At 44.8% G+C, this 21,238-nt stretch overlaps 1 protein-coding gene across 2 annotated transcripts in view; it reads left to right on the forward strand.

Annotated features, from left to right (window-relative positions):
• Positions 1–21,238, forward strand: part of MTMR2 (myotubularin related protein 2) — a 61,480-nt gene that overhangs the window by 27,064 nt on the left and 13,178 nt on the right. For both annotated transcript variants that reach the window (XM_035542393.1, XM_035542394.2), the window contains 5 exons: positions 9,333–9,408; positions 12,147–12,241; positions 12,447–12,557; positions 14,565–14,666; positions 15,472–15,555. In XM_035542393.1, coding sequence (XP_035398286.1) covers positions 9,333–9,408; positions 12,147–12,241; positions 12,447–12,557; positions 14,565–14,666; positions 15,472–15,555 — 468 coding nt within the window. The remainder of the gene's footprint in view (positions 1–9,332; positions 9,409–12,146; positions 12,242–12,446; positions 12,558–14,564; positions 14,667–15,471; positions 15,556–21,238) is intronic.

Genomic DNA, 21,238 nt, shown 5'->3' on the forward strand with positions numbered 1-21,238 from the left:
TGCTGTGTTTCTCCTAGCTACAAAGTGCAAGAGTTCTCCTTTGGCTGATTAAAACTGGGTAAGAGGTGGTTATTTATTTTTCCTATAGTTTTAGTTTTGTAGATCGAAGCACGAATCAGGCAGGAATGAACAAGCACGGTATTTAAAAGGAGCAGTCAGATTTGTGACTGCATGTAGCACCTGCCAAGATTTGATTTTTCCATAGATGTTCTTGCATCAAATGAAACGTCCTCTTTCCCCTGTGTGTGATTGTTTATTGGTTGTAACTATATAATTATTTATGTCTTGATTCCTTGTCATACATACCACTTATCTCCTAACTGAAGTTCTTGGTAACAGAGACACTTTTCTGTGGCTTATTTTGGTTGGCAGAATTTGTAACTTTCATTGGTCAGAGCCTTTTTCTGTTATTTTTTCAGACTGATGGTATGAACTTCACTGAACAAGTTTAAGGCTTTCCTTGAAAATTTTAATATCTTTTCCCTTATCTGTTTGCTAAACAAAGCACAGTAAAAGCAAAAAGAGGAGAGGGTGAGGCTAGAGTGCTGTCCAAAGTTTTTGAGCAGCCAATGGAGAACAGAACCGTTGTCTTTCAAGAACCCTTGGCTCCGAGGAAGGTTCTGTATTAAAAATCGTTGGACTTGTTTGAATAGACAATATCGGCAATCTTCTGTGCCAGGGACTGTTGCTGTGTTGAGTCAATGACGACTTTCTGCCGGAGCCTAATAAGAGAATTGTCTTGAGGCACCAAGCCATGCAAACTTGAAGAGACAAGCCAGCCGTGGTTGAACGAGTGGCTCTCAACAATGTGTTCCTTTGAGCTTCTAAGCTTTGCCTTGTATTTGTGCAGCAAGGGCCCACAGGACTCACCAGCCTGAAGAGACTGTTCTTCACCACTAGAAGCTTGGGTCTGAGTGGAGAAGGTTCATTGTGGAAAAACAAAGCAGAAAACCCCAAGGAAATACTGCAAGGTGGCTGCTTCCTCCTCCAGAGGAGTTCCTTTAGTACCCACCTGCGTGTATTATTATTTTTTATTTGTAACACACTAGTCTTCAGCTTCTTTTTAAAGATTTTTCAAGGCAGTAGGAAGGAAGCAAGTGGATTTCTCAAGCCTTTTTATACTTTCTCAAAGCATACACGGTAGGTAGAGATCACAATTTGTGATTTGTTTTTTTTGGACTAGGAAAGCATAACTGAAAGGCAGTTGCAGTGTATGTTGTATGTGATTATTTTCTTCTAGAGTACTGTAATAATCTGTTATCAGAACATTTTATTGATAACTTAAATGCCTCTTATGATGTTTTCTTTGACCAAGCTAGGTCTTTGGTTGTGTGCTTGCTTAGGAGCCGAATAAGTTTGATGTGGTCTTGAACAGTATGTTTGATTCTCTGTGTACTATTCTGAAATGATCCATGCGCCCATGGTGTTTTGTCTTTTTCCCCTATTCAATTTCTAATATCCCAAAAAGAATAAGACACAAAGCATTTCCCTGCGATTAATATCTTGCTGGTCTGAATGTCTAACAGTTTTCCAAAGCATCTGGTCATAATCCTCAGAAAAATCGCTGTGCCTCAGACATGCAGAGATACTGCTGTTCTTTCCGCTGTGGTATTCTTAATGATTCAAAAATAATCAACAAAGTCCATTTACTTGCTCAATTTATGTTTTATTACATTTCCAGTAGGATACATAGTACATAAATCTTCTCAGAGTACACTTGAAATAGCCACAAGTGGCAGCTGAAAATCTCTCCAAAGTAGCACAGCATTTGCAGTCTAGAGGAGGATTTATCAAGTAAGCACAGCCACTGTTTTACAGCTCTCCTAATTGAGCGCTATGGAAGGCAAGAAGCATCTTGGCAGCAAAATGCTAGAAAAAAATTTGCCCTCAAAGTTTACCCCTTCTCTGGTGTAATAAGTGTTTCATTTAGAGATGAAATCAATGTACCAATGAAAAATTATCCAAAATAAGCATGTGGGTCTTGATTCTGCACATATTAGTGTCAGTTCTGCAGCTTTTGTTAACACAGGCTGGACAGAATTAGGCCTCCATGTGTTTTCTAAGGTGAGTGGAGAAAGAGCTTCTGTATCTGTTTTATTTCAGAGGTTTTCACACCATCACTGGTGTAATGATGTGTCCTGATACACCCACCATGGTGGCACTGTCCTTTGTTGATTGGCATGCTTGATAACAGTTGTAAAAGAGGAAAGGGTTGTGGGGTGGCAATTCAGGGGAAGCAGCAGATGAACGTGGTCTGAGACAACCAAAAGGCAGTTAGAAGGAGAAGGGCATTGGTTACTGTGATTTACAAAGAAGATTAAAAAGTAAAATATCAAGTATGCAAAAATAATCCTATGTCTAAGCCTTTGCTGATGTGAGACAGGAGAAAGGAGCCATCTCTAACCCTAAAGCTGTCGCTGGTAACTCAGCTAACAAGCCCTGTGCTTTGAGATTGTGCCTGTTTTAATGAAGTTGATGGAATTTTTGGGTCCTGAGCATGCTCATCTTTTGCTGCCTCTCTGCGCACAGTAAGTTTGGAGCTCTCTGGAAAGTACAGGTTCTCTGTGGGATGTCCAAGAGACAGGGCACTGCTACACTGGGCACAGTGAGACACAGGAGCTGGGCTTCACCCTGCCAGATGTGGATATCTGCATCAGAGTGAGTTACCCTAGTTCTCAGTCATCCTAAAGGTGAATGTTCCAGGTCTCCTCCTTTCCCCTGGTTGTACAGAGAGCCTGTGGTGACTAGCTCGGACGTAGATCTGTGGTTTTAGGTGAAATAGATATTCCTGCAGTGTGCTGGCTGCCCTGCCTGCAGGGTGGCACGAGTGCTGATTCAGGAGGGCACTTAGTCATCTGCCAGTCCTTGAGAGAAAGGCTAAAAAAAAAAAAAAAAAGGAAGGCTTAAATTTGGTAACTACAAGCAGATTCCCAGGTAGACAATTACAATTTGAAATATCAGACAAATGTTTTCCTGTAGGAGATAAAACCTTTCCTTGGCTATCGAGTTTCAAATCCAGCAGCATCACTCCCATAATTTGAAAACAACTTATTCTTACACACAGAGAAGTAGCAGATTTCATTCTTACATACACGCATACACAAATTCTTGTGCCCCCAGCACAAATCCTGCCTGCCGCTGCTTGACCAGCGCAGCGAGACAGACGTGCCAGATCTGTGAATTCAGGGGCTGCAGATGCAAAGGCTTTTTTTTTTCTCTGTGTGTGTGTATAATGTTTGTCTGTATGCACAGGTTAAATATGTTTACGTCAGGGGACCAGTTAAGAGACCAGTTTCCTGCTGTAGGAAACAGAACAGGGCTGTGTGTTGCTGGAACAGACGCAGCTCCAAGCCTGGAGAGCTTGGCTCTTGAATAGACAGAGCAGACATGGTTTTGGGGGAAGGAATAATGCAGGAGCGAGGTGGTCAGTGTAGGCTTGGACGTGTCGCACCAGCGCTGTGGCTTTATACATAATTAATCTATTCAAATGTGCAAAATTCATTCGGAGCGTGTAGGAGGTTAGCAAAGAGAGATTAACTCAGAGGGGGGAAAAACGACAATTTTTAATTGTTGTGCATTTTGATTTTGTCTAAAACAGAAGCGATTCATTTGGTTCATTCTGGTTGTGGTTCAGAATAAAGAAATCTACTGCAGAACCGGGGAGAGACTGTTACACAACTGATTTAACACAAACCTGCAGTCTCCCCCTGAAAAAAATGCATAAAGACAAAAAAAAAAAAAAAACAACTTTGTCTGTTTGGGTTTCAGGACTCAAGTATTCAGGAGAAAGTAGAAGAGAATAATTAGAAAATGAGAAGCCCCAGGTGCTCTCCTAGCTCACCTCTTTGTCCTGAGGCTGCTGGTTTGCTACCAGAAAGTTTGAGCTGTGGATGTTGGTGTCAGAGCTGAAGGTACTGTCCCAAATCACAGAATGGTTTGGGTTGGAAGGGACCTTAAAGATCATGTAACTCCAGCCTCCCTGCCATGGTCAGGGATGTCACCTACTAGATCAGGTTGGCCAAGCCTGGCCTTGAACACCTCCAGGGATGGGGCATCCACAGCTTCTCTGGGCAGCCTGTGCCAGGGCCTCACCGCCCTCACAGTGAAGAACTTCTTCCTCATATCTAATCTAAATCTTCCCCTTTTTAGCACCTCTCCTGTGAAGGCAGGCTGAGGGAGTTGGGGTTGTTCAGCCTGGAGAAGAGAAGGCTCTGGGGAGACCTTACAGTGGCCTGCCAGTACCTAAAGGGGGCTACAGGAAAGCTGGGGAGGGACTCTTTGTCAGGGGGTGTAGGCTAGTACAAGCGGGGAATGGCTTTAAACTAAAAGAGAGGAGATTTAGATTAGATATAAGGAGGAAATTCTTCCCTCAGAGGGTGGTGAGGCCCTGGCCCAGGCTGCCCAGAGAAGCTGTGGATGCCCCATCCCTGGAGGTGCTCAAGGCCAGGCTGGATGGGGCTTTGGGCAACCTGGTGTGGTGGGAGGTGTGTCCCTGCCCATGGCAGGGGGGTGGAGTTAGGTGATCCTAAAGGTCCATTCCAACCCAAACTATACTGTGATTCTATGATTTAAAAAAAAAAAACAACGTCAAGCTAGCCCAGGCATCTTGTCTGAACCAGATATGGGAGCAATTATGTGAGCTGCTCTGCTGGCAGATTTGACAGGAGGCGGTAATCCTGGCTCAGCCTCAGCCAGAGCAGGATGTGTGCTGTCATCCTGGCCGTGCAGCACAGCCGGTAGGTAAAAGCCCGCAGGAAATACAAGAGGAAAACATCAGTTGTTCTGTTCGCAGGCACAGGGAAACTCTGGATCCAGAGTTTCAGGCACCCTCTCAGGTACCGTGCCCCAGCATCCAGCGATGCTCAAAGCTCTGAGACCTGCACGTGGGTTTCTGGAACAAGGCTCACCCTGCACCCCCCGAGCTGGCTGCAGCCACGCAGGATTAGCTGCCTGCATGAGTCGTGCAGGAACATGAATCGGGAGAGGGATTTTCTGGCTGCTGCATTAGGAAGCAGCGCGAACACGCGGCTGGAGAGGCTTGGCAGAACCGCACCGTCCTGAATCACAACAGGAAGGCGTGAGGGATGAAGCAAGGAGCAATCTTACCCCCTTAGCAGGACCTGAAGCTCCTTGCCTGACCCCGTCCATGTGAGCAAAGGAAGCGATTGCTTTGTTGCTGAAATCTGAAGGTTGTGCCCGCAGCAAAGGGTTTTCCTGCCTTTGGCACCGTAAGTGGGAGGGTAGGAGAGAGCTCTGCTTCCTCAGCTGGGGGTGGGTGGGATTGAGCTGACACAGGCTGGGATCCCGGAGTACGAGGAGCAGCTGTGAAATGTCGCGAGTGTGGGTTTGTTCTGCCAAGTCGCTGCTTGAGAGGAGGACAAAGGTAGGTGGTGGCATGAAGTCCTTGCACCCTCCCCGAGCTGAGGCAGGGCTGGGTTAGGTGCTGAGGTGCCTGCTCACTGGCGTGGAGCTGATGGGTGCAATGGGAAGATGATGTTACTTGGTAAAAGAAGGCAAATAAAGGTCATTCTGGTGTGTAACTAAACTCATCATTCTCCTGGAGATTCAGTTGCCAAGCATATTTTTCCGAGGAAAAACATACTGAGGACCTAGTTTAGCTTAGAGGCAAGGCAAACTAGTCTACGGGTTTTTGGTGCTTGTATTTGTTTGTTACAGAAATTAGCGATGGCTGTGACAGACATGGCCAGTGCATGGCTCTACATCAGAGTGGTCCCATTCCTAAGTAACATGGTTCTGTCCCAGCTCTGGCCCCAGTCTTCACTGCAGATCTCAGAGCACTGTTTGGTTTTGTTTCCACTGAAAATTTAAAAACCTGAGGCTCAAAGAGGTGCAGCATTTCACTTACAGATGTATATGATTGCCCCAGCAGCATTAGTGCATCAGTAGCCAGCCCACCTCTCAAGGCTGCTGGACTGGCGTCCCAGAGCTCACCTACCTGCTTCCCTGCCTCCCTGTAGCCCTTACTTTTGTTTTGAAAGATTTTAGGAGGACTGAATTTACATTTTCTTTGGGGTCTAGGAGTGTTATTTTTAGAGCCTTGAAAATAGGCTAAAGTACATAAAAAGATTTTTCTGACAGCTGATGAACCATTATGGGGCAGGGGACACACAGAGTAAGACGGGGAGGCTTTCACACCATTCCCTTACTCATACAAGGGGCAGAGGGTCCCTCCAGGGAGCTAGTATTCTCCCAGAGCTGCACATGGCTACTTCATCATCCCCTCCCTTTCTTTCCCCTTGATCTGTTTCCAAAAATGTTCTTTTCTTATCCACCCGTTTCTCTTCCCTCCTGTAGCTGCCTGTCCTTTAGCGCTGCCCCAGACGTCTTCTCCCGTGCCCGCTGCCTGCGTTGTCAGCTGTACACAGATTGCATTTCCCCAAAATCAATGTGAAGGAGCCATCGGTGGAGGCGGGTTTCAGCAAAATGCCTACTGCTTGTTTCTAGGTTTCTGCCAGGACGGGTTTCAAGTATTCGTGTTCCAGTTCGGGGGCTCTTTCAAGGTCTAGAGCCAGGCAGATGCTGCAAAGACCGGCACACCAGAGAAGTGTTTAGGCTGGGCTTTCTGACCCTTTCTGTCACAGCCTCTTAGGAAGGGTGAAAGTTATATCCCTGGGGGATGTGCTTTGCAACCATCAGGAAAGCAGTCCGTGCAGCCCTGAGGTGCGTCGTGTGCCTGAGGTCAGCTGGAGGATGGTAAAGATGATGATTTAGTCCTTAACTCTGCACAGAAGAACAAAATTAAGTGTGTGTGTGTGTGGGGGGAATAAAAGGCAAAAGCCTCGACCCTTAAGTGCTGTGCTTGCAGGAGATCATCTGTCCGCTGCTCTGCGTGGAAGCGAGCGCAGATTTGGATCGCTAACCCCTTCCTCTGACCCTGGGGACTCCGTCTTTCAAAGAGCGTGAGTGAGCAGCTGGATTTTATTAGGCTTAGAAGAGCCAGTTTTTAAACCAAAAAGGCTTTCAACTTTGTCTTTGACAGGATGGTGTGGACACAGATCTGTCTTCCCTCCTGCTTTCCTCTTTGTCCTTCCCTCCCCTGCTTTCAGTGCGGTCTAAAGCCCACCTGGTGACCGCAGCAGCTCTTTGCCGTTCTGAATGCTTTCTCTACACCTTACCTCATACTCGTTTTGGCTTAAGATAGAGCTCCGTCCTCCAAATGTTTACTGCTGGACCTGCTCCCGCCGACATCTGCGGGAGGGCGGCGAGTCCAGCTGGTGGCCCGGGCGGTCCCGCAGCAGCTGCTGCCCGTTTGGGCACGGACCTTCGCGGAGGAGTCGTGCATCGTGTCCCGAACACAGAGCGTGGTTTTCACTCACGTCCTTCCGAGATAAAAGGCAGCAAAGACCACCACCGCTCAAGGACTAATTAGCGAGAAGCCTCCGTCTCATTTGGCATAATCCGGAGAACATCTGGATTACGCCAAGTTTCAAGCCGGCTGATTTCAAGGCTGCTGTTCGAGCGCAGAAATTGACGCAGAGGAGTTGGGACTGGGGCTACATCACAGGCTTTTGCTGGGGAGGCTGTCAGTCAGGGCTTTGATGGGGCGTGTGATCTTTGGCCAGCACAGCTGTGCTGAGGAGAAGTCCCCAGCACAGTTATGCCAGCAAAGCCCTGTTTTCACCGGTGTATTACGTTAGGGGGGGGGGGAGAGGGAAGAGAAGTTTTCCTGCGTGTTCAGTGCTGCCAGTGTGAGCAGTGTCAGTGCTGACCTCCCTCTGTCCATCCCCTATACCCCAGCCCTGCTGCACTGGCAGCCTCCCAGGTAAGAGCTGGTGTAAGTGGGTGTGGTGCGTTCCTGTATTGCTCTTCCTGGTAGGAAGTCAGCACCGTGCTTGCTCTTTTGTCTTTTTTTTATTATTGTATTTTTTTAAGTCACTGGAATGCTTTTTTTTTTTTTTAAACGTACATCTTGTTCTCAAGAAGGCTTTGATCTCGGTAATCTTTTCATCTATCCATCAATCTGTTGTGTGAAAATGCTGGAGCGTGCTTTTATTGTGGCATGGGATTTCTTTGGGTTTTGTTTTCATTTCTCTGCATAGTTTAGAGAATTTTTCCTCCCCAAGGCTCTCCCTCTGGCTTGATCCTACATGAAAGTTGACCGCAGATGTGTCAGGGCTGTAAGTGCCACTTTAGGCCATGTCTTTGAATTTTCTTTGTAGGGATTTCCGGATATCAAATTAAACCAATTCTTTCTCCTTCCTCACATTAAGATAAAGAAGGCATGTTGGCCAGGTCTGCACATTTTTGTGAGCAGCTGTGAGCCCTCTCTGCCTATCTCTACCAGGAAGGATGCACGCCAACTTTAAATCCAAACTCTTGTGGCTGTTACAGGATGAGGCAGAGGCTGGACTAGCTTTCCTGCTCTTCTCTGCCTTTGTTATTAGGTTGAGCAATGTGGTTGACTGTGGTTTTTTTGGCTGTTTCAGGGCGTGGGCATTACGATTCAGATCCATCTATGTTTGGCCATGTAGACTTAGCCTTAACCTTGGTCGCTCACATGTGCTCTTCTTGCCTACTTCTTACCCGATGTCTAAACCTATGGCCATGCTTCCATAGTTAGGGACGTGCTTTCTTAAAATGGCCATCTCCTTGTGCTGTTTTCCAGTGAAAACTCTCGTTTAAATGCAGTTATATCTGTGAGAAGTAACGCCCTGTGGTTAACTTCTACCCAAGGGAAGATGGAGGAGGAGGTCGTTTGGCAGACACCCCTTAACCCAGATACCCCAGCAAACCTTATGACATTTTTTTTTTTTTTTTTTTTTTTTACAAATTATGACTACTGAGCCAAATCAAGGTCTTTGCAGTTGTCGGACCCTCATTGAGGACATCAACATGATAAGGTGTCTCCTGTCACTCTCCTTAACGTGAACTACCAACTTCTCTACGCAGTAGTTGATAGCATCATGGTACTGGCTGATCACTTTAACTGATCCCTTTGGTTGTGTGTGTGGCTGTGTGGACAGAGAGTTTAGCTTGTGATGGTGTATAGGCTGAGGAGGAGAAGGTTGGGGTGTGAAAGCCCCCTGGTAAGTGTCCTGCCAGAGCACACAGCCTGCTCCAGCAGCTTCTCCATCGCAAGCATCCTCGCTTAAACACTTCTGCCTGGCCCAGTGGCATGCTCCAAGGTTGCAGGACTGTGCCGAGGTCTCTCACGTGCTCTGTGTTGACCTTACAGAGGCTGAGACACTGGGCAGTACCTCAGGATCTTTGAATATTTGTTGTTCCTGACATTGTTGGCCTGTTGCAGGTAGGTGTAAACTTCTCACTGTATGAAAAAGTAATGATTTGTTTTTTCTGCCTCTTTTATGTAGGTCCTGAGGGAGACTAATAAATTGGCTGAAATGGAAGAGCCACCCTTGCTACCAGGAGAAACCATTAAAGACATGGGTAAGTGAAGAGTAAATTTCCTGTTGTTTGCTGGACCAAATAAAAGATCGTAGAGCAAAATGCCTTGGTGGTCGTTGACCAACAATAGCAAATTGCTGATATTTTGTGACCCATGATCAGATTTTCATTAATCATTGCGCATCACATGAGCCAAGGTAACTGTGTTTCCTCTTAGCGTGGAGCAAATACAACGCTATTCAATCTTCCCTTCATCTTAAAGTGATATGGAAGAATGTAACTTCAGTCCTAAAAACAAACAAACACACCCCCTTGTTCATCCCTCCCCCCCAAAAAGCCAATCCCCAAAACCAGAACATCTCAATGCTCAGTCCTTTTCTCTGCTGCTTTCCTAAAGACTCTGAACTCTTCCTCTAACTGCGGACTGCAGACTGACATCTAACTCGCTCCACGGGCACAGTTAGCTCTGACAGCAAGACTCTAACCTGTTCCTGGGAATGGTTTCCAGCATCTTTCTCGCATATGGATTCTTATGTCTAACAAAGACTGAACTTCTTAGACTTTCCTTTGGTAGCAGCACTAGTACAACCCCTCTTTCACACTTGGCATCCATTCTCCGAAGCACTGAAGAGATATATATGTGAATAGAATACCTTCTCCAAGAATACCTTCTCCAATTCTCTCCAAGAATACCTTGGAGAACCCTGTTCATCAATGGATGCTGCTGGAATCATACAACCATGGTAGGGTTAAAGTCAAATAGCCAGGCGTATGTATCCATGTGTGTAGGTATGTGTGTACGTTTGCAGGGTAATTAAGTAAAATTGTTTCCTTAGGAAACCAAGCTAATAAAATGTAAACATGAAGCGTGGTGTGGTTTGTAAGTTGGTAAGAGCAGCTGGAGATCCTGCCTAGGACTCGTTACCTGGAAAACGTTTTTCTAGCTCCTTTTTCCCTTTACTGAGAAGTCAAATGTATGTGCACATTTCTCTTATTGGATGATGATGATGATTATTATTACTACTACTATTATTATTTTAGAATGTTTGGAAACTGCATTTTCAATAGAGAACTGTAGTGGAAAACCCAGGCAGGGAGCCCTTGCCCTTATTATGTGTTTCATGAGTCTGCTTTCAAACCTCTGTCAATCCGCTCTTTGAAAAGTGATTAATAATCAGCCAGTAATGAAGTATTGGTTTAATTAGAGCTGAAACATTTTGTGTTTAATAGCCCTTCCAACAGCGACATTTCAATTTAAGTAAATAATGAAGTCGCTAGTGTATTTATTTATTTATATTTTAAACCAGACATTCTGCGCTGCCTGTTTTGCTCCAAACTCGTCGCTCCCCATCCCCTTTCTCCCCTGAATTTTCTAGCTGAGGCTCTGAAAGCAACCAGAGCTGGTTCAGGCTGACGTTACCGCTGTGCTGCAGACCCTGCCTGCTGTTGATTTTTCAGGATTCCTCGGGAGTCAGCGATGACTATGTAGACGCAGAGCTGATGTGAGGATGAAACGGGTGCCCTAGAGCCAAGGCAGTTTGTCTCCCTCCCTCCAGGCTGAATCTCTTGGGGTAAAGGTGGAGGAAATTTGGGGTGTCAGGATGAAGACCCAGCAGCTTTGTGCCTCTTGTGCATGGAGGCTGTCACCTGGCTGGGAGGCGAAGCTTTCTTTACCGATTTCACGCAGCCCTTGCAAAATGAATCCCCTAGGGCTCGGAGGCTTAGGGTTATTAAAATGGCCCGGGGATTTTTGTTTTCTTTTCCAAATTTCGTGGAGCTGGCAGCTATAGTTGGAGGGTCTCCTTCTGAAAGGATGCCTGTGTGTTTGAGGAGTATTGCTACTTGTCGGTAACAGCATCAGCCGTGGCCACGGCACAGCAAGCCAACTGTTCAGTGACAGAAGGTGTGATGGGTCGTGGTGGGCGCTGGGGGGGAGAGAACAACTTGAATGTTGGCGTTTTTAATTGATGTAAACCAGAAAGGCAGTTAGGAGAGGTGTTTGCTGTGGAAAACCAGCAGCACCTCTTGCCTTTTGCTGGCACAAGTGAGCAACGTTTGGGGCCTTTTACGAAGGGGACTGTTTTGAGTCACCGTCACTCAGGTTCAGAAGTAATTGAATTGTTGCAGAGTAACTTGATCACCGGCTTAAGGCTTCAAATCACTGGCAATTGGGTGTTATCCAGATTTTTGGCTGCTGGAAGTCACTGTAGCTCCACTGGTTTCAATCAGGGCCATTAGCAGGGACTCTGCATCCCAGGGCTGACTCTGTGTGTAACGGTGTACAAGAGGACCTCAGCATCCTAAAAGCTATCTGTAGGAGAGCTGCTTTCTCTTCCTCTTGACGGCACAAAGCAGATTACTGGCAATCATTAGTTTTTTATGCAGATTGATGTCAGCTTCAAATGCATGCATTCAGGCAGGAATTGCATCCACTTCTCACACGTGGTGTTCTCAGCTACTGGTAATGCATTGCTTGCTAAGTATTGCACCGAAGTTTGCACCAAATACTGACACCCCTACTGGGGTGGTGGTTCTGTACAAATGGGGGATTGTAGGTGACGGTGCTTGCCTGGAGCTTGACTTACACCCAAACTCTTACCTTCTCAACAAAACTAAAACTTCCATCTTAGCTCTAGGCTAGCACCCCTGATTAAGCTTGTTTTCATTTCATGGTCTGAAAGGTAGAACCCCCTCAGTGCTTTTGGTGTAATAATTTTCCTCGCATAAATTAACCATGAAATTAACTCTTTTTTCTTTTTTCTTTTTTTTTTTTTTTTAAGCTAAGGATGTTACATACATCTGCCCCTTCACTGGAGCAATCAGAGGAACCCTCACTGTTACCAATTACAGACTGTATTTTAAAAGCATGGAACGGGTAAGCTTTTGTAACCATCTGCTTTTGTGGGTTGTTCAGTCTTTAGACCTAGGTGTGTTTTGTTTTCTTTGCTTTTTATTTTTATTTTTTGCGTTGTTCTATGTGAATCATAGTTGTATGGTTGGGTGTATAGGCATAAGGGAACAGGAGATGGGTTTTTCACCCCCCTCTCCTTTTTAAACTCACAAATTTCAACTGTCTACAGGACCCTCCTTTTGTCCTAGATGCATCTTTAGGTGTAATCAACAGAGTGGAGAAAATAGGAGGTGCTTCCAGTCGTGGCGAGAATTCATATGGGCTGGAGATTGTATGCAAGGTAAATTTTTATGTCTGTTTTACAATGGGGGAAGGGGGAAATATATTTTACAAGGTTTTCTCTATAGTACTGTAAGAAGTTCAGGATGAGATACAAACCTTTTTTCAGGATTTATGCTAGATAATGTCTTTCTTCGTAGTAGAAACCTAGGTCTGCATCCTAGTAATGCAATCCTCAAGGCTTCCGTGTTGCTCACTGGGATATCCCAGGAAGACTCCACTCATTGTGCTGCATGGGATGACTTTCAGGCACTTGCATTCAAGAGCAAGAACGGGGTGCATGTTTCTCTCTAGATTATTCACTTGTGTCCACCTGCTGCTGTGCTTTGTGGTGAGGGACGGGCGAGTAGCCCTCAGTTCTCCTTGAGGCTATTCCCTTCCTTTCAAGGGAGTAGACATTTGAAGTATGCTTCTCAAGACCCCTTGGAGTCTTTGAAAATGTAAGCTTTAATAAAAATTATCAATTCACTTCCCACTGTCTATTTATTGTAGACCCAAAAGTAGGTAAAATCACCATCTCCAGACCTAAACCCGTACCTCCTACCCACGAGGGCACAGCCCCTTTGCTTTCCTGGGTGGCAATGTGGGAAGAGCTGGATTCTGAACCTTGTAGGTCTCGTGCTGCTTAGAGCTCTCGTCAGACCCCCCTGAAGGCAGAAAGAATGCTACTTTCTGGATAAAAACAGATGGAGGCATGAAAACGAGCCCCAAACAGCTCTGGTCACTGCTGTGATGTTGAAGCACTGGGAAGCTAAGCAGACTCTCAAGCTGCGGGCACGCTGAGTCACGAGCGTTGATATTATCTATACCAAATCATCCAGCTGCTCTCTCAGCCTACTGCAGTCGTAATCCTCTCTGGCTACCGTGGGGTGCCTGTGCTGGCAGGCCAATTTGTTCCCTCTTTTGCTTTGGATTCTTAGTCCTCTTCTCAGCCGTTTTGCCTAGACGCAAACATGCACACACAGTCAGGTTTGGAGAGAACTGCATTGTTTCCCTGGGTGGGAAACCCAGGCACAGAGTAAATGATAGATATCTTGGCCCTATACAGTGTATTTATATACATATATATATATATGTTTATATATATATATATATGCCAGCCCACCTGGTCCAGGCAATGCAGAGCAGCTTAGTGCTGGTAACAGAGTTACAGACACAGCTTCTACAGCCTGAAATTTTCTGTCTGAGACCTGCCACCTCATCTCAGTCTTGTAAGACAGCTAACTCTTTAGCCATTTTTCTCACTCTCTGACTTGCTGTACTGTCTTTGTGTGCTTGACCTTGATGGATCATTTCCTGCTGGTGGCTTTTAAACTGTTTACTACAAGTGTTTGACTTGTAGGCTTGGCTGAAAAATCTTGGCACCTTAGAGATGCTTTATTTAGTTTCTGAATTTGATTTTGGAGATGAGTTCAGAAAGGAGGTCCTGGCTTGCCACTCGTTGTGGAAACTGTGCTGCTGTGCAAAGTGGAGGAGTTGTCAGCTTCACACAGCCTTTTGAGTGCTCTGAGGTGGAGGCTTTAAAGGGAGATGGCTTTAGTTACTTTGCACTGAACTAGCTGGACTTGGGCTCCCTACGGAGCTCTCTACAGAGATGCTTTGTGAGGCAGTCCCTTCCAGCTGTCTTCTGGCACAGCTCAGCTTGGGAGCCCAGTAAGAGCTGGGAGGTCTGTCTCACAAAGTCCTGCTGATCAGAGAGAGCCTGTCCCTGAGCCAGGTCTCTCCCCTAGGTTTTCAGCAGGTAGAGAGCTTCGTTTAGAGGCAAGGCACTGCTGATTAGTTGCACATCTGTACTCCCTTTGCTCTGCTGTGGTTGTGGCAGGCTTTGTTGGAGGCTTTGGGCCAAGCTGAGTTGCTGTGCAGCACTGTTCAATGTGCAGTACTAAACTGGTACTACAAGAACATCATGATGTGAGCCTGTGTTGAATGCTGGGTTTTGGAGTTCCTTTGGCTGCTCAAGGGAGTTGGAGTTAGAAATCCTATAGTTTGACTTCCTTCTTTTTCCTAGGACATTAGAAACTTACGATTTGCTCATAAGCCTGAAGGGAGAACTAGACGATCCATATTTGAGAACTTGATGAAGTATGCTTTCCCAGTTTCAAATAATCTGGTAAGTGTTTGGGGTTTTTCTCCCCCTGCCCCATTACCAAAAGGTGTGACAGAGCGGCAGTAAGCTGTTTTGTTGAGTCTCATCTGTCTGATACAATATTCTCATGGTGCGTTTTTTGTTGAACAAGTAGAAATGCTGATTTTTAAATCAGTCTGAAAATTAGTTCGGTAGGAATTTAGATTGTATAGAAAACAGGAAAAGTCTACAGCTATGGGGCTGGATTACTTCATGAATGGAGAATGACATACTGATTATCCTTGTAATGGATGGAAAATATTTAAAGCACGGTGACATCCATCAAAGATTTGCAACTAATGGTGACTGCACTGCTCCCAAATCTGGAATGCAGTTCATCTGTTCTGTCATTTTATGACTCTGCAATTGTTGCTTCAAATACTGGGTGAATCACACAATCGCTGGACAGTTGAGGTTGGAGGTCATCTGGTCCAGCCCTTCTGTTCAAGCAGGGCCACCTAGAGCAGGTTGCCTAGGATCATGATCATGTTGAAAGGGTCTAGTTCTTAATGTGTAAGAGTGTTCTTGCACAAGTAGTCTTTTCTTTCTCTCTTTTAGGATAAACCCCTTTTTGTCCGTGAAGTATTGGGTCATGGGCAAGAAGGATCAGGGGTACAGAGGAAGGTACATTGTTGTTGTACAAATTACCTACTACAGCCAGTGTGTTGATCTTTTTCACAAAACCCGAAAAGAAAAGTAGTAGGACCAGTTAAGAGCTGTTATTGTAGATATTAAACATCCTGAAAATGAGCTCTGAGTGGGCTCTTAAGAGCAAGTTTTTTTCTTTCAGCCACTTTTCGCGTTTGAGTACAAAGAGGTTTTTCCAGAAAATGGATGGAAGGTGTATGACCCCATTTGGGAGTACAGAAGACAGGTGAGTACTGTGCCACGTCCTTCCTCATCCTCTCTACTTTTGAAAAGTGAGGCTCTGTGCAGCAATATAATTACAGGTTGCATGGAACAGAGAACGATTCTGCTGACAAATGTCTTGCAAAGTGGACTAGGACATTGTTCTCCATAGTGCAGTGACTGATGACAGCAGTACAGCTTTAGAGGTAGTAGCATCCACCGATGGGAGATTGTTCAGGCTGCAGAAGGCTGACTTCAGACTATTGCTCTGGCTTAGTCGTCAGCCACTGCTGGTGGTAAGGAACTGAGGCAGGTATTTTTGCAGGTATAGGCATCTCATTATTGAGTTTCACGCCTCTATTCATGCTGCTATTAGTTCTAATTCTTTGCAGATTTCTATAAGATATCTCAAAAAGGAACTTGGGAGGAAACAAATAGTGTAGAATGCCTTCATTTTCTTGGGGAATCAGAGTAGGGACAGTTGTAATGCATCTAGAAAAGGCTGGTCAAAGGTTTTAATGATTGTGAAGTCACAGGCTGTCAATTAGGAATGCTAGCATAAAAATCAGAATGTTTCTCCCTGGGGAAAAAAATATAAGTAATGATTATTATTTTTTTATAATGCACTCATTCTTCTCGTAAAATCCTCAAGTTGAGGAAACAACATGATTTGGTGGTAGTTCTGCCCTGGATACAATAAACTTTTGCCTCATCCAGATCTGTCAGGATAAAATCAGTTTTCCTGTGTAAAATTAAGACATTTACAGCCATGTAATTTAAAGATTTATTTGGATCTTACCCATAAAACAGAAGAAAACAAGACCTATGTCCCAGTGTAGTTGTTCATCTGATTCCTAACATCCAAAACCTAGGGAGGGGATTCATTTTACTAGCTTTAGTCTTCTAAAATCTGGGCATGCCTTCTAAATTGCTCATCTAGGCCTGTCATTAACAGATGGGGAGAGAGCGCTTCACTGTTGGGGGTGATTTGTTCCCTCCTAAAATAGCTGCCTAAGATAGATCACTGGCTTCTAGGCTGCTATTTGAAAGTGAGATGAATTTTACCCCCTATCTTCATTGCAAAAAAAGTACGTATTTTGCAATGAGATAGCACAATGCAAAATCATAGAGACAAACTCAAATTAGTTATGATCTGTTTGACTTTGACTAGTTATACCAGATAATGCAGAGATTATTGCTGCATTTACAGTCTTACCTCCTGGTAGTATTTTAATGATCTGTTTTATATAGAAGGATCTGCAACCCAAGTTGTGTGGGAAAGATGTTTCTTTATAGGACTGGGAACTTTGGTGTAAAGACTAAAGGGTATGTGTTTGCTATCAAAATAATCTCTATTGAAAAGCACAACATATACTTAGCTAAGCTTCAGTTAAAAAAGATGGAGGATAAAAGACATTCTTACAATACCTGGAAAGAAGGAGGGGTGACCTTTGAGGATTTCAAGGAAAATTAATCCAGCTTCTCAATTCTGGCATGTCTGTTTTTAGCATATAGGGCTTTTCTGTACATATTAGCTTTTATATTGTGACTGGCCATACCTTAGATTTGTCAGGAGCTTGATTATACAGGGGAAGCATACAGGCTTATTTAAGTGCATGAGATTTGAAGCTTTTCATGGTCTTTCTGGAAAGCAAATAAGACTCAGTGTCACGGGGTCTTTGTTTCTGGTCGTGTGAGGTTGTGTGTCAAGAATCTCACGGTCGTGACAGTGCTTCAACATGAGCTCCTCTTGTTATGACCTGCCTTTGTGTCATTTTTGAGTGGACAGGAAGAACTTAGCCCGACTGCTTTTACGTCAAGAAACCAAACTGGTGTCCATATGCTAACGCCCCCAGCCACTTGCTTATATTGGTAACTGCAAAAACGAATCCAAACCGGGATGTTTGCAGCCATGGCCTATCTGAATTCTACCCATGATGGACCACAGTCATTCCCATTCCAGATCACACAATCCATCTGTCCCAACAGCTTATCTCCCAAAGTGACCAACGCCAGCTGCTGAAGAAGAAGTCTACAATGATCTACCATGCTGCGGTAGATGTTTGTGTTGTAAGCTGGCCAGGAGGAGAATTTCATCCCTTTCGTTAGAGTTGATTTAGGTCCTGCAACATGAAGTTTTATTTTCCCTCCAAAACTTTAAGATATTTCAGTCTGTTTATTTAATTTTGGCATTTATAACTATGGATGTTCAATTTATCTGTGTGAATGTCTTAGCCTTTTTTTTCTTTCTCCAGCCATGTTCTGTTAAAGCAATAACTACTACTACAATAAATCAGGATTACGTCCTGAAATAGCAGCAGGGATTCGTTAACAGTGAAACAAAACTGGCATCATCAAATCAGATAATGGGATTACCTGTCTCTGCCTGTATGAATTGTGATCAGAAATAGAAGAGCAGGACACGTGCACTATCTGCAGGACCTTTTGGAATTGGTTTAAAAGCTAATACAGAAGAGGTGGCCTAGGGCATAAGCAACCCAGCAGTACGGTCAGGCGTTAACTTGGTGCATTTTAGGCAAGGCCAGTTGGTTCCCTGTGGGAGCAGGGACACAGAGAGGGGAGCAGAAGCCAACTACAAGGCATCTAGAAAAGACTTTTAGAGGAGGATTCATGGTAGGATCTATGTCTACGCTGTTAGACGTGGCAAGTTCTGCGTGTGGCAAGGATTTTTTTCAGATTAATAGAAGTGTGTTGATATGATAGAGATTTTAGCAATTAGGAAAGACATTCAGTAAACCTCCAACTTCGCTGCTAGTGTTCTTGGGAAAGATGGAAATATGTAACTTATTAAAAATCTGCGATTGTGTAAAACTACGGAGAGTAATAAACAACCTGTGGAGAACAAAAGGAACTCAGAGAGATTTGGGATTTAGTCAGTAAATGGAATCACATGTGGCAAATGAAATTTAAAACTGAAATTGCTCCCTGATTTTTATTACACACGGGCTGGCAGAGCATGAAACAGAATTGCAAAGTGAGTAAGACTCAGTTGAAACCAAAAGGCCTTGAGATGCCTTTGGAGTAACTTAAAGCTTTCATTTTCCTTAACAAGGTGGGGAGGATTTGGAAAATATTACAAGGGGTTGTGAAGTTGGAAATGTGTGATGTTTCACTACAGACGTTGTGCTTGTCTAATCCTATGCTCTGGTCTTAAGTACCAGGGAGCCACAGTACAGGGCTGTGGCTGCTGCTTTCAGGGAAGGCATGTGGAAATGAATTATTTAGAAGAGAAGCTGGAAGTGGCAAGCATCGGTTCACAACCAGAGTGGGGGAGTTAGAGCACGAGAACAGAGACCTACAGAGGAATGGCGTGTACAATTTAGGAGAGAGAAATGAGAATTGAATCATTAAATGTCCCGTAGTTTAACTGAGATTCTGCTTGTGCAAGGTGTGTCTCTACTGCAAAACAGGTCACAGTTCTCTTGTGACAAGTGGAGACAACCTGGGCTGAGCACATGGCAGAGGGGCCAGCTCGGCTCTGGCAGCTCTAGCCTCTGTTGGTGCAGGGATGTGCCTGAGCTAATATGCTCAGCATCTTGGTATCTCGTGGCCCAAAACCAGTTTGGGAGGGGAACTGCTGGTCTGTAACTCAGGGTCCTCCTTGCCTTGCCTACTGCAGCTCAGGGTGCACCTGCGTGGCTAAGCTCAGCATCGGTCGGTTGGGTCCAGCAGAGAGATCCTGCCCAGCGAGGACATGATGTGTGTTTTTTCCTGTCAGTGAAAGATTGTCATCTGCTTAAATTAAAACATGTCTGTGTGCTTTGAAAGGTGCTGATTGAAAGTGCTGATGGTTTGTCCAGCAGTTTTAACCTGCGGACAAAGTGAACTCCAGAAGGCATGCAGCATGTAGGTCAAGTGATAACTGAGCACAGGCGGCTGAAGTAAGGCAGGAGTGACTAGCCAGAGGAAAACTGAGTCTGCTTTGTGTGTGGAGATTGTGCAACAGCTGTGTCTTTGTGGTTAGATGATGTGGCTGTAAGGAGCATAACCGAGCACTGGGGCGACTTCATCCCAAGTTCAGGCATAGCTTCAGTCTCTCTTTTGAGTGATGGTGTTTGAGCATCTCTATCCATGCATGAAGATGCTCTGCCAGCAGATTGGAAGTATAAATGTACTGGGTAACACACAAAAAAAGATAGCTGGGATTTAACTAGATGTTAAGCTGAGCATTAGTACTTATCCCAGAAAAGGCATCAGAAGAGCCTTGGAGAAGACAGACCTTGTGCACCAATTGGGGCAGCATGTCAACTAACATGCTTATTTGGCAGCCACATTCCCCAGCAGCTTCAGGATTGCTGTACCCCGTTAGTGAGGCATGCTTGGGTTCGTCCTGCTCCTGGTGCTGGTCCTGAGCCTTCAGATGATTCCTGAGTTGCATCAGTAACAATTTGGGTTGCCTTGATAGTAGGCTTTTGGGTGCTTACCACTTACCGGGAAGCAGTGCAGTGCATCTTATATAAAGCACGTTGGTATTTCCTCACATCATGTTTAACTTTTTCTATTGATTCCAGCTGGAGAAAGTGCAAATCTGACGCAACACGAATAAATGCATTAGTTACACCGCATCACAGCAAATGTCCTGGGAAGATGTGAATTCAGCTCCTCCTCTTAGCCCACTTTGCTTAATTCTGCTTGCTTCGAGTCCTTAGAGAAAATCATGATCTGAATCCAAAGTCCTCTTTGGGTGGTGCTGTGATTCAAGGCTCCTGTGCCAGGGAAAGCAGACATCCCCTGTGATTCAAAGGAAGTGAAAACCTCAGTGACACACACCCTTTTCTTTCTCTGGAGGTTGTCATGGATTTTCTTGGTCTGGGCTATTGTAAAGGAAGGATTTCATTCGGATTTGTCACGGTGGCAGCAAGAGTGGCAGCTGCAAGACTTGGAGCTTTGGAGGTGTCAGTTCTGGACTAAGCAGCGTGTGCTGAAGCCATCCTGCCCAGTGTTGTGAAGAGGATGCTTTGCAGTGCCACTGACTGCTTAATCTTCTCTGTGAGCATCAGTAGAATGAAAGGAAGCTCTTCTTCCGTGCAACTGCTTGTCAGCCCGTTTTACTTGCCAAGACTGTGCCAACAGTATAGTTTTGATTCTAATTTGGGGGTGGAAGGGGTGAAATCTCCGAGCATTGTTGATGGATGCGGCACAGTCACGTACTGTGAGAAACATCTCAAATAATTTTCTTCAGACAGGATCTTCTGTGAAGGTATTTTATTCGCGATTGCAATGGCGGGCGTCCTGCCAATCAGGAGTGCATTTTAGTAAACAAATCATAACCTTCTATTCCCTATTACCCGACGCCTGATCACCTCCCCTGTTTCCTCCTTGGCTGAGTACTACAGGCTCACAAGCTACTCGACGCTCCTCTATACCATATATGTACATTTTTTCTTTTTTTCAACCCTTTAATTTCTCCTTTCTTATGTTTTGAGAACTTGTGATCTTTGTTTTGCTGTTCTCACACTGCTCATCCTGTTTTTCTCAACCTTCCACCTTCTTTTGGAACAGCGAGGCCTTCTACTGTCCACTTATCTACTTAGCATTTCTCATTATGACTACACAACTACCTTGAAATACAGAAAATTAGTTCTCTGCTGCAAAAACACAACTTTGTTTCTCACAGTACTCATTAGGATAAGACTGAGGACAATTTAGTCATTTACTCTTAGTTCACTTCCAGGTAGCAATCTGTT

The sequence above is a fragment of the Cygnus atratus genome, chromosome 1, assembly GCF_013377495.2.
Source record: "Cygnus atratus isolate AKBS03 ecotype Queensland, Australia chromosome 1, CAtr_DNAZoo_HiC_assembly, whole genome shotgun sequence".
NCBI lineage: Eukaryota > Metazoa > Chordata > Aves > Anseriformes > Anatidae > Cygnus > Cygnus atratus.